This window comes from Schistocerca serialis, chromosome 1 (genome assembly GCF_023864345.2).
Source record: "Schistocerca serialis cubense isolate TAMUIC-IGC-003099 chromosome 1, iqSchSeri2.2, whole genome shotgun sequence".
In the NCBI taxonomy this organism is placed as follows: Eukaryota; Metazoa; Arthropoda; class Insecta; order Orthoptera; family Acrididae; genus Schistocerca; species Schistocerca serialis.
The window spans coordinates 397,625,080-397,638,101 of record NC_064638.1 but is presented as its reverse complement, the minus strand read 5'-3'; the positions used below and the strand labels follow the sequence as shown (position 1 = coordinate 397,638,101).

At 41.5% G+C, this 13,022-nt stretch overlaps 1 protein-coding gene across 6 annotated transcripts in view; it reads left to right on the top strand.

Moving 5' to 3' along the window:
* The window catches only part of LOC126471670 (telomeric repeat-binding factor 2-interacting protein 1-like), a 196,281-nt gene that overhangs the window by 131,299 nt on the left and 51,960 nt on the right, over nucleotides 1-13,022 (top strand). For all 6 annotated transcript variants that reach the window (XR_007586363.1, XR_007586364.1, XM_050099880.1 and 3 more), the window contains one exon: nucleotides 892-987. Coding sequence is in view for 4 of the 6 variants with exons in the window: in XM_050099880.1 (XP_049955837.1) it covers nucleotides 892-987 (96 nt within the window). In the remaining 2 variants the exon portion in view is untranslated. The remainder of the gene's footprint in view (nucleotides 1-891; nucleotides 988-13,022) is intronic.

Sequence of the window (13,022 nt, the reverse complement as noted above, 5' to 3'; positions counted from 1 at the left end):
GGTCAGCATTGAACGAATACAACACTTGTTCTGTTCAAAAATTTTGTGCCATTATTTCTTCTGATAATTCATGCCTCTTGAACCACAGATTTTCCATTACCATGTATACTGTCTCAATATTTTCGTCTGTAGTTGCAATCTCGGGAAATCCTCGATGTGGTCAAGAATATCAGACACAATTGAATTCACTTACCCACTTGTCAAATGTTGAAAGTGAGGGAACAGGCTTTGTGCATCCATTTTTGAATGAGTTCCTATGCAGCTGTAGAGCTAAGGGACAGAGAAAGAGAGAGTTGGATGGAAAACATTATCTAAAATCTCAACCGATAAGTGTCTTTTTTTCTGCATGTCTGTTCATTTTTTATTACCCCTTCCATCTGGTGACTAGTGCCCTCAGTTCTGCAGTTGAATGTGACCTCATGACAGACAGCTTAGCAAGGAAATCAGTTTCGTAGAAAATAACTGGGAGAAAATATGCTTAATTCTGATCATTTCCACTTTCCATCATTTTAACCCTGTGACATCCCCGTGACTGTGCCGAGTTCACTTTTGACCCTTTACTTTCATGTTAGCCATAAGCAATTTGTGTAGTAGTAGTAGTAGTTAAAGAGTCTAAAGGCATGTCTTTATTGACAGTAATGTTGGGAGAAGAGTATAAAATTGTATTTTCTATTGCAAAGTGTTGTCTCCTATATGATGACCTTCAAATGGGCAATTATGGTTATAACAATCAAATGCTGATGCATGGAATGGAATCATGTAGAAGATTCAGTTATGTGATTGCTTATTTGACACGCAAATCAAAACAGATTCTTATGAATGATTGATATTGTCTCTCGTTCTCCTACAGACGAAGTTCATTACCTACATAAAAATGTGTGTTGTTTCTAGGCGGCAGTTGGTCATTAACAGTTGTGATGAGATGAATTCAGGTACTGAGGAGCATCATAGAGCTCCAGTTGTACAAAGAGCAAATAGAGATCGGAGGTGAGTGCCAGATTAAATCTCAACTACCATTTACTTTCTGTTAAGTGTTGGGTACTAAATTATAAGAAGGGTCTAAAACTCAGAGAGAATAAATAATGTTATTTGTTTATTTATGCTAATTTATTGCAAAAGAGATTCATGTCATTAAAAAAATTCAGTAAGGAAATAAAATATGAAATAAAAATCAACACACGTGACTGCGGTCTCTAGCAATTGAAGCTGCCAGAGACTATGGTCATGTGTGTGTGAGTTGCGTGTGCGTGAGCGCATGTGTGCATCTACACTCCTGGAAATGGAAAAAAGAACACATTGACACCGGTGTGTCAGACCCACCATACTTGCTCCGGACACTGCGAGAGGGCTGTACAAGCAATGATCACACGCACGGCACAGCGGACACACCAGGAACCGCGGTGTTGGCCGTCGAATGGCGCTAGCTGCGCAGCATTTGTGCACCGCCGCCGTCAGTGTCAGCCAGTTTGCCGTGGCATACGGAGCTCCATTGCAGTCTTTAATACTGGTAGCATGCCGCGACAGCGTGGACGTGAACCGTATGTGCAGTTGACGGACTTTGAGCGAGGGCGTATAGTGGGCATGCAGGAGGCCGGGTGGACGTACCGCCGAATTGCTCAACACGTGGGGCGTGAGGTCTCCACAGTACATCGATGTTGTCGCCAGTGGTCGGCGGAAGGTGCACGTGCCCGTCGACCTGGGACCGGACCGCAGCGACGCACGGATGCACGCCAAGACCATAGGATCCTACGCAGTGCCGTAGGGGACCGCACCACCACTTCCCAGCAAATTAGGGACACTGTTGCTCCTGGGGTATCGCAACCGTCTCCATGAAGCTGGGCTACGGTCCCGCACACCGTTAGGCCGTCTTCCGCTCACGCCCCAACATCGTGCAGCTCGCCTCCAGTGGTGTCGCGACAGGCGTGAATGGAGGGACGAATGGAGACGTGTCGTCTTCAGCGATGAGAGTCGCTTCTGCCTTGGTGCCAATGATGGTCGTATGCGTGTTTGGCGCCGTGCAGGTGAGCGCCACAATCAGGACTGCATACGACCGAGGCACACAGGGCCAACACCCGGCATCATGGTGTGGGGAGCGATCTCCTACCCTGGCCGTACACCACTGGTGATCGTCGAGGGGACACTGAATATTGCACGGTACATCCAAACCGTCATCGAACCCATCGTTCTACCATTCCTAGACTGGCAAGGAAACTTGCTGTTCCAACAGGACAATGCACGTCCGCATGTATCCCGTGCCACCCAACGTGCTCTAGAAGGTGTAAGTCAACTACCCTGGCCAGCAAGATCTCCGGATCTGTCCCCCATTGAGCATGTTTGGGACTGGATGAAGCGTCGTCTCACGCGGTCTGCACGTCCAGCACGAACGCTGGGTGGATATACACTGTACTAGTGCCGACATTGTGCATGCTCTGTTGCCTGTGTCTGTGTGCCTGTGGTTCTGTCAGTGTGATCATGTGATGTATCTGACCCCAGGAATGTGTCAATAAAGTTTCCCCTTCCTGGGACAATGAATTCACGGTGTTCTTACTTCAATTTCCAGGAGTGTATTTTCTATTTTTGACAAAGACCTTGTTGGCTGGAAGCTTATTGTGTGGCAGTCTTTTTGTTGTACTTTCTGTGACTCAGCATCTCCGCTGTATGGTGAGTAGTAACTGTCTTTCCATTGTTCAATAAAAATATAAATACATTAACTTTCCAAAACACAAAAAAATATATGAAAGTCACAAATCATATGCAAGCCAATAATTTCCAGACAAAGCTAACAAATATTGTTAAAAATAACTGCTATAGAACCTGGGAATTATGTTACTAGTTATCAAGCTCTTCAAATAATTTACTTTGGTGCGTAGAATTGTTAACTACATTGTGTACACAGGTTTTACACAAATTTCTTCCCAAATATTATCCACAGAACACTTTTTTGGGTTTGAAATTAACAGTTTGCCATTCCAGCTGTTTGTAATTGCCCTTTTGAGAAAAACAGTCACTACCTTTCTCAAAATGTAAGAGCTCCACATCACTGATCTTAAATGGATTCCCATCAGTGTTATTTGGTATATTATAGTTACTTCATCATACAGTGGTTTTAAATTCGTGAACTCCTCAAAGCTCTGTTGTTTTAAATGTTGGGGATCTCCTCTTTGCATTTCTGATTAATGTAACACATTTGTCGGGAACATAGACTCGCTCAGATTTCTTTGCTGTGTATTCTATAATGCTGTGGATAATGTCTCCCTCATTTTGAGGATGCCATCTTACTAGGTATTTGTGGCTTATTGTCTTGATGTTATATTAATCACTGCATTGAGATATAGTGCAATGAAAAATTGGGAAGGAAAATCTAATTTAAATTACTATTAAAAGTAAGCAGTTCTTCTTATCAGTTTTTTCTAAGACAACTGTGTTTTTGTTAGTTGTATAAGACTTATAGTTACACGTTCTTTTGTTGCCCTCTGCAGTTATCTGAATAAAGTACACTTGATTGAAAATTGTGGAAAGTAAAGCAAAGCACAAGAACCAATTTCTTATTGCAACTGTGCTGCCAGGTACTTCATGCCTAAAATAACAATGGTTATCATCTAGTTTTGGATATCTACAAAAAAAGTGAATATGATAATTAACAAAATAAAATTAATAAAAGTGACAATAATATTTGTTCAGGATCATTGGGATACCATATTTGTTGTGACACGGAAGTAGTGTAATCTTAATTTATAAAAGACTTTTCATCTTTGTACCATTGGCACAAGCATCACTGCCTGAAGGTCATACATAGCTAAACCTATTTTTAGGGACAGGAAAACTTTGCAAGAAAATAATAATGTGAAATGGCAATTTTTAGTGACCTAATGTGAAATTTGACATTATTTCCTATTCCTGTGTAAAAATATTGCAAACCTGAGGCCAGCAGTTTTCCAATAATGGTAACTAGTAGTTATTAAATGCTGAAATTGGATTTTGACTCTTTCTCATTTCGGAGATTGTGTGTAATCTTAAAATAGTAGTTGATATGTAAAAAAGTATGCCTCTAGATACAACATCAAAGGAGCTAGATTCTAGTAACAGTTTTAGTCACTGACTTCAATTTTCCTACCAATTTTGCACAACCTGCTGTACAAAAAATGCCACACTTTTGGGATATCTTTAATGTGATATATCAGTTAAAATAGATATTTATGTAATATGCAAGTATAAATGTGAGAAACACCAAATACAGTTCTTTTGTTTTGAAAACACGTAAATCAAGATGGCATATGACCTAGTTCCCAGCCTACTCAGGAAGTAATGCTGTCATCACAAACTTCATTTATGAAATAAAAAAAGTAATTTGGCTAAATATTGGAGTGAATATTCTCAGTGTACTGTTTTACCACCAGATACATGTTTGTGTGATGTTATTTGTCCTGTACTGTGATTGGCTGATGGAAGCAAACAAAGCAGGTGCTATGTTGATTTGTGTATTTGTGAAGCTAAATTGCCATGTTTGGTGATTTTTGTGTCTATATGTGCATCCTACAGAAATATGTAGTTTAATTGATGTGCTACATTAAACACATCTCAAAACTTTAATTTTTGGTATGATTTGTTACGCAAAAAAAGTGGGAAATTTGACATCCCTAAATAAAACATTGCCACTATTAAGATCGAAAAGTGAAAATTGCTTCATTATGTGGGAAGACAAATTTTTACCAATTAAAGAAGTAATCTTTTGAGAAATGTGAAGGGACAGATACTTCAGGCAGAAGTGCAGAAAACACTGAAATGCGCTGGGTTGTACCTTCATATTAGGCTTACAACTCTCCTGACACGGTACATCTCTTAAGTCTGTGTTCATAGATGTAGGTTCTTATTTAATCCCTGGGATGATAATGACCTTTATTAATGCTGACATGGCAATAAGTCTATTACTTGTACGTAGAATGGCAGGTCTCAGTCATGTAAGATATTCTGAAGGTATTCAAACCCCTTCATAATTTAAGGAAAAACAACGGTCCATGTCACTAGGATATGTGGACTTTGTCAAATTTCTGGTGTTGTGTTGAAGGCAATTTTCACGCATATTTAAATTTGAACTCAGAGCATCTAATTTTACACTATTGGTACGTTTTTTTAAATCCATTAGATTTAACCATAAACCCCCACCACTGATTCTTTAAAGAAGTGAACTCCCATGTATGAAACATTGAAACATCGTATCTTCTGAACTATGCATCGTGCAATGACATGCTTTTGCGGGTACTTCAGTGGTATAAGTGGATACTGTCTAAAAATGTGTTATGAATAGAACTGGTAGGAAAGAAGTAATCAGTTAAAACATAATATCTGATGCTGCTGTTTCAACGCATGAACAGTGTAAACGCAATAAGCAATAAACTTTTTTCTTTTCATCTTTTTGTGAGAGGTGTGAGAAAAAGTTTCATGATGGTTTCAAGTTACGTGTCAAGTTTGTTGGGAGACACTAAGTGCTTACATTCTCAGATGCTGGATGAATATAGTATGGGTACTGTGCTGCCTCATTGCACCTACACTGTTTCTAACTGATGTTCTTGAGTTATAGTGTCAAACCTGAAACATAAGATTGTAGCTCTTAATGAGTAGATTATGAAAGCATTTTAAATTTTTAAATTTGGTCAGTAATTGTATGAAATAGTGAAAATCCAATTTTTGTTTACCAAGCTGTAGACAGACTACCTGCAGTGGGACTGTGCTCCGGGTTTGCTGCGTTTAATATAAATATTCTTTTAACAATGTAAGTAAACGTAAATTGTGATGTCAATAAACGTAAAATTATTGATAATTACATTTTCAGTTTCAACTTAACAGTGAAAAACAATGAAATAAGACAAAATTAGGATCATAATAGTACTTCAGAAATAAGCCGTCAGAAACAAATACCAAAATCTGCAAAAAAATAGCAGCAAACTTGACAAAAAATGGTGCCATATTTGACCTTAAATCAAAACATGTCATTGTTCCACCAGGTGAGCGAGATGCTAACAAAACAGCGCTTTACACATATTGACAGTGAACAGAAATGCTTAGACATAGGTCTAAGATGATGAAGTAACAATAAATCTAATCCTAAAATTATTTATTAAAAATTATAGTGGCTGCAGAACGCACCCTCCCTTCTCCCGCCCCATCCATCCCCTCCTGAGGTACTCTTACCTTGCCCCCTCTTCATGAGCACTTATTTTGCTGTTTATGAATCAGATACTGTTGTATAAAAAAATGAGTTCTATAATAAAAAGTTGTATAATAATCAGTTGTATACAGATCTAAAGTCTGCCTGATAATATTCATGGCAAAACTTCTCAAAAGAGTCATAGTGTGTGTTTCAGTAGCCTACATGAAGCTTGCTGAGGACCAAATGAATGTTAGTAAGTGACTATAGCAGTGCCCTTCCAGAATGTGCAAAGAAGAACAGCACATTTCATTACAGGACCATTTAGTAAGCACAAAAGTGTCACTGAGAGACTCGGCCATCTCCAGTGGCAGACATTTGAAAAAAAGGCATTATGCACCATGGTATAGTTTACTGTTAAAATTTCGAGAGTATACTTTTCTAGAAGAGTGAGCCATTATTTGGTTTTCTCCTATGTATACCTCTCAAAAAGGCCATCAAGTTAAAACCAGAGATATTATATTTGAGCCCACACAGAGGGTTACCAGCAATTGTTCTTCCCATGAACCATACATTACTTGAACAGGCAAAGGAGGAGTGACATTGATACACAAATTATCCTTAACCACACACCATAATGTGGCTTGCACAGTATAGATGCAAATGTAGAATAATTTCATCCTCCACTTAAGGTCAGAAGCAATTCAGCCTCCCAGAAAGGTCAGAAGCAATTCAGCTTCCCAGATGTTCTTACAACCCTTCTCCTCAGAACTGACTTCTCACTGTCCTATTTACTGTGGCTGCATTGTGCTCAGTTTAAAAAGAAGTTGGTCAGTCCTCTACTTTGGCATCAGGATTTGAGGAAAACGTCCTTCAGGGGATCAGCATTCATTTGCTGGGTATGGGCTTGGTGACCGCAGGGTTCCTGAGCTAGGGACTGGTCAAGGCTGTTAGTTCTCTGTCACTGTAAGCTCTGGGCATGCTTCAGTGGCTACTGTGCAGCACAGCAGTGGAACGTTGTATGTCACAGGGAAGGGGTTTTTTGGCTTGACCACTCGGATCGTGAGGATGATAAAAACCTCTATTAAAAAAACCTTGAATCTCAAGGTGTGCTGTGCACTGATGAGATGCAAGGCTGTTGAGGTGGAACAGTTGCTAGCTGGCAACCTCAGGGGAACCTGCCACACCTCAGTTGTATAAGGCTTATTCAGGCACATGGGACCCTGTCTGAGTGGACCCTTATTTCCATAGCTGCTCATGGCACCAAAAGGATCCTCCAAAATTTTCCTTTCCTTCTCCCAGCGAAAAGGATGGGTGCTGGAAGGTACTAACACCCAGTCTAACAAGAGGGCTTGTGTAGACAATCCTCCTGACTCAGGAGTTTATTTGGAAGGTACAGTCTCTAGTAACAGAATACATGATGGTCCTCAGAATGTGTTTCTCATGGTGAAATGGAAGGAGGGTAGTTTTCAGAAGATTTTGCCCTTCTGTATACAAATGGGTTTGGAGGGAATCTGTGGCTCCTTAAAATCAGTAAAGCGTTTGGTACTGGGACCCTGATAATGGAAACTTCAGATTCCCAGCAAGCCACTAACCTACAAACTGCTAAATGCCTTGGGGAATATGCAATAAACACTGAACTGGACAGCACCCTGGATGTTGTGACATGCAGGGATCTAGCCAACATTCCCAAGGAAGGATTGTAACATAAGTGGTCTCCAGAAGGTACACTACATGATCAAAAGTATCGGGACACCTGGCTGAAAATAACATACAATTTTGTGGCACCCTCCATCAGTAATGCTGGAATTCAATATGGTGTTGGCCAACACTTAGCCTTGATGACAGTTTCCACTCTCGCAGGCATATGTTCAGTCAGGTGCTGAGAGGTTTCTTGGGGAATGACAGCCCATTCTTCATGGAGTTCTGCACTGAGGTGAGGTATCAATGTTGGTTGGTGAAGCCTGGCATGAAGTCGGCATTCTAAAACATCCCAAAGATGTTCTATAGGATTCAGGTCAAGAATCTGTGCAGGCCAGTCCATTACAAGGATGTTATTCTTGTGTAACCACAGGCTGTGCACTATGAACAGGTGCTTGATCATGTTGAAAGTTGCAGTCGCCATCCCCGAATTGCTCTTCAACAGTGGGAAGCAAGAAGGTGCTTAAAACATCAATGTAGGACTGCTCTGTGATAGTGCCACGCAAAACAACAAGGGGTGCAAGCTCCCTCCATGAAAAACATGACCACACCATAACACCATCGCTTCCAAATTTTACTGTTGGCACTAAACACGCTGACAGATGACGTTCACGGGGCATTTGCCATACCCATACCCTGCCATTGGGTCGACACATTGTGTACCGTGATTCATCATTCCAAACAACGTTTTTCCACTCTTCAATCATCCAATGTTTATGCTCCATACACCAAGCGAGGCATCGTTTGGCATTTACCGGCATGATGTGTGGGTTATGAGCAGCTGCTCGACCATGAAATCCGAAATCCAAGTTTTCTCATCTGGCATTCTAACTGTCATAGTACTTGCAGTGGATCCATCTCACATGACGACCCTCTTCAACTGTTGATGATCTCTGTCAGTCAATAGACAAGATCGGCCTGTACGCTTTTGTTCAGTACCTGTCCCTTCATGTTTCCTCTTCACTATCACATGGGAAACAGTGGATCTAGGGATTTTAGGGGTGTGGAAATCTCGCGTACAGACGTATGACACAAGTGACACACAGTCACTTGACCATGGTCGAAGTCCGTGAGTGTCGCAGAGTGCCTCATTCTGCTCTCTCATGATGTGTAATGACTACTGAGGTCACGCTGATATGGAGTACCTGGCAGTAGGTGGCAGAACAATGCTCCTAATATGAAAAACTTATGTTTTTGGGGGTGTCCAGATACTTTTGATCACATAGTGTATAGTTGCCATCTCGAATAGCGTGGATGGAAATATTATCAAATCCAACTCCTGTATCCTGACATTCAGTAGCATGAAAGTTCCTGAGCATGTTAAGGCTGGCTTCCTTCACCTTAGCATGAGGCCTTATTTCCCAAATCCAATGTGCTATTTTAAATACCAGCATACAACTTTCGGGTGTAAAGGAAAAGCGACGTGCAGCAACTGCAGTAAGGCTGCTCATGAAGGTGCTGGTTGCTCATCTCCAGCCAAATGTATCGAATGCTCTGGAAACCACCCTGTTTGGAATAGAGACTGCAGAATCTTTCTAGAGAAATGCGAAGTACAGAAAATAAAAACAGACAAGTACAGGAATTATCATATCCTCTATGGTGAAGCCAAAAAGATCTACAAGTCCATGCAGCCTCCCTCATTTGTTACACCTGTTGTGCTGATGCTTCAGGAACATGCTCCCAAAGCTAATGGTTATACACAAACAGAGGTGTTGAGTGTGAACAGAAAACACCTGCACATGTCAGTGCACTTACAAGGTAGCAAGTGTTTCAGAGCCTGTAGCATCCCCTAGATCAGCAGACAAAGGTACTTGGGAGAACCCCAGGCACCTCTGATGGTTGAGGCTGTTGAGTAACCCAGCATGGCCATTACCACTCCTACTTCGGCTCAAGCAGAGCCCTCAGAACAGTGAAAAGCTACTGTAAAGCAGCAACAACACACAAAATCAAGTGATAAATCATTGGACCATGTCGATGTGATTCTACCTGATGCTTCATCTGACTCTTCCCCAGAGCTGAAGGAGTATGAGGTGTGTGATGGGCACTCGTCTCGCCCCACCACTGAACCTTCACCCACTGCGACCTTCCCACCCCTGTGGAGAGACAGGATGAATGACTCCCATACCTCAGTGGAACTTGCTGGGTTTCAGGATGCATGTGGAGGAACTCCGTCTACTATCTCAGGGTAGACTATTGTGTCTGTGTCTCCAGGAGACTAATTTCACTGAGTTATATGCCCCTGAACTCCGAGGCTATGTACTCCACAAAAAGGATGGCCTGGGAGGAGGAGTAGGTATTTTTGTCGGTACCGACTTCCACTCCTTGCCTCTCTCACTTACAACGAATTTACAAGCAGTTGCCAAATCAGTGCATGTGCATAATCTGTTGACAATACGCTCCCTCTATGTGCTGTCACATGATGCGCTCAATGAAGGGGCTCTAAATGACCTTGTTACACAGCTGCACTGTGGTGATTTTAATGCACACAATGTGCTTTGGGGCTCTGCAACTATCTGTCCCAGGCTAGGGAAATTGAGAGGCTTCTCGTGTCACCTCGCGCACATTTGCTCAATATGGGACAGAGCACACACTTTTGCACTGGCCATCGATCTCTCATTTTTCTCTCCAGCCCATGCTCACACTGCTCAATAGGAAGTGGTCGACGACTTGCACGGAAGCGATTGCTACCCAGTCTGGATTAATGTGCCAGATAATGTGGAACCTGAAAGGAAACCACCACGTTGGGTGCTCAGTAGAGCCAGAGTTGCCACAAATTCTGGAAATCAGAGAATATCAGGGAATTTCAAACATGTCAGGGAAATCTGGGAAATATCAGGGAAATTTGAAAACATTGGAAAAATCTCTGCCAGTCTGAAGCCCATCATTTCTCACTAATTTGTAAGCCCTGCCCATCGGATCTAGTCTCATTCACCTGCCTGCAGTCCAGGTCTGTTTGTGAGTGGCATAATGCAGTGGATATTTGTGATTTAGCCAAGGGTCCCGGACTGTGGTGCTCCTCGACAGGCCAGATGCCATGTGCGATATAGTACACGTTAGCACTTATGAGGGGACCTTCTGGGAGGTGCATCGAGTTTGTACTGAAATGCAGGAGGATCTGCAATGAACTGACACATGGTGCAGTGAATGTCAATTGAATCTCAATTTAGACAAGTGTAATGTGCTGCGAAAACATAGAAAGAAAGATCCTTTATCATTTAGCTACAATATAGCAGGTCAGCAACTGGAAGCAGTTACTTCCATAAATTATCTGGGAGTAGGTATTAGGAAAGGAATACAAACGTCTCAAAAATGAGATCGACAGGAAGTGCAAAATGGCTAAGCAGGGATGGCTAGAGGACAAATGTAAGGATGTAGAGGCCTGTCTCACTAGGGGTAAGATAGATACTGCCTACAGGAAAATTAAAGAGACCTTTGGAGAGAAGAGAACCACTTGTATCAATATCAAGAGCTTAGATGGCAACCCAGTTCTAAGCAAAGAAGGGAAGGCAGAAAGGTGGAAGGAGTATATAGAGGGTCTATACAAGGGCGATGTACTTGAGGACAATATTATGGAAATGGAAGAGGATGTAGATGAAGACGAAATGGGAGATAAGATACTGCGTGAAGAGTTTGACAGAGCACTGAAAGACCTGCGTCGAAACAAGGCCCCCGGAGTAGACAACATTCCATTAGAACTATTGATAGCCTTGGGACAGCCAGCCCTGATAAAACTCTACCATCTGGTGAGCAAGATGTATGAGACAGGCGAAATACCCTCAGACTTCAAGAAGAATATAATAATTCCAATCCCAAAGAAAGCAGGTGTTGACAGATGTGAAAATTACTGAACTATCAGTTTAATAAGTCACAGCTGCAAAATAGTAACGCGAATTCTTTACAGACAAATGGAAAAACTGGTAGAAGCGGACCTCGGGGAAGATCAGTTTGGATTCCGTAGAAATTTTTGAACACGTGAGGCAATACTAACCTTACGACTTATCTTAGAAGAAAGATTAAGAAAAGGCAAACCTATGTTTCTAGCATTTGTAGACTTAGAGAAAGCTTTTGACAATGTTAACTGGAATACTCTCTTTCAAATTCTGAAGGTGGCAGGGATAAAATACAGGGAGCGAAAGGCTATTTACAATTTGTACAGGAACCAGATGGCAGTTATAAGAGTCGAGGGGCATGAAAGGGAAACAGTGGTTGGGAAGGGAGTGAGACAGGGTTGTAGCCTCTCCCCGATGTTATTCAATCTGTATATTGAGCAAGCAGTACAGGAAACAAAAGAAAAATTCGGAGTAGGTATTAAAATTCATGGAGAAGAAGTAAAAACTTTGAGGTTCGCCGATGACATTGTAATTCTGTCAGAGACAGCAAAGGACTTGGGAGAGCAGTTGAACGGAATGGACAGTGTCTTGAAAGGAGGATATAAGATGAACATCAACAAAAGCAAAACGAGGATAATGGAATGTAGTCAAATTAAATCGGGTGATGCTGAGGGAATTAGATTAGGAAATGATGCACTTAAAGTAGTAAAGGAGTTTTGCTATTTAGGGAGTAAAATAACTGATGATGGTCGAAGTAGAGAGGATATAAAATGTACACTGGCGATGGCAAGGAAATCGTTTCTGAAGAAGAGAAATTTGTTAACATCAAGTATAGATTTAAGTGTCAGGAAGTCGTTTCTGAAAGCATTTGTATGGAGTATAGCCATGTATGGAAGTGAAACATGGACGATAACTAGTTTGGACAAGAAGAGAATAGAAGGTTTCGAAATGTGGTGCTACAGAAGAATGCTGAAGATAAGGTGGGTAGATCACGTAACTAATGAGGAGGTATTGAATAGGATTGGGGAGAAGAGAAGTTTGTGGCACAACTTGACTAGAAGAAGGGATCGGTTGGTAGGACATGTTTTGAGGCATCAAGGGATCACAAATTTAGCATTGGAGGGCAGCGTGGAGGGTAAAAATCGTAGAGGGAGACCAAGAGATGAATACACTAAGCAGATTCAGAAGGATGTAGGTTGCAGTAAGTACTGGGAGATGAAGAAGCTTGCACCTGATAGAGTAGCATGGAGAGCTGCATCAAACCAGTCTTAGGACTGAAGACCACAACAACAACAACAACAACAGGTATTAGGAATGATTTAAAATGGAATGACCATATAAAATTA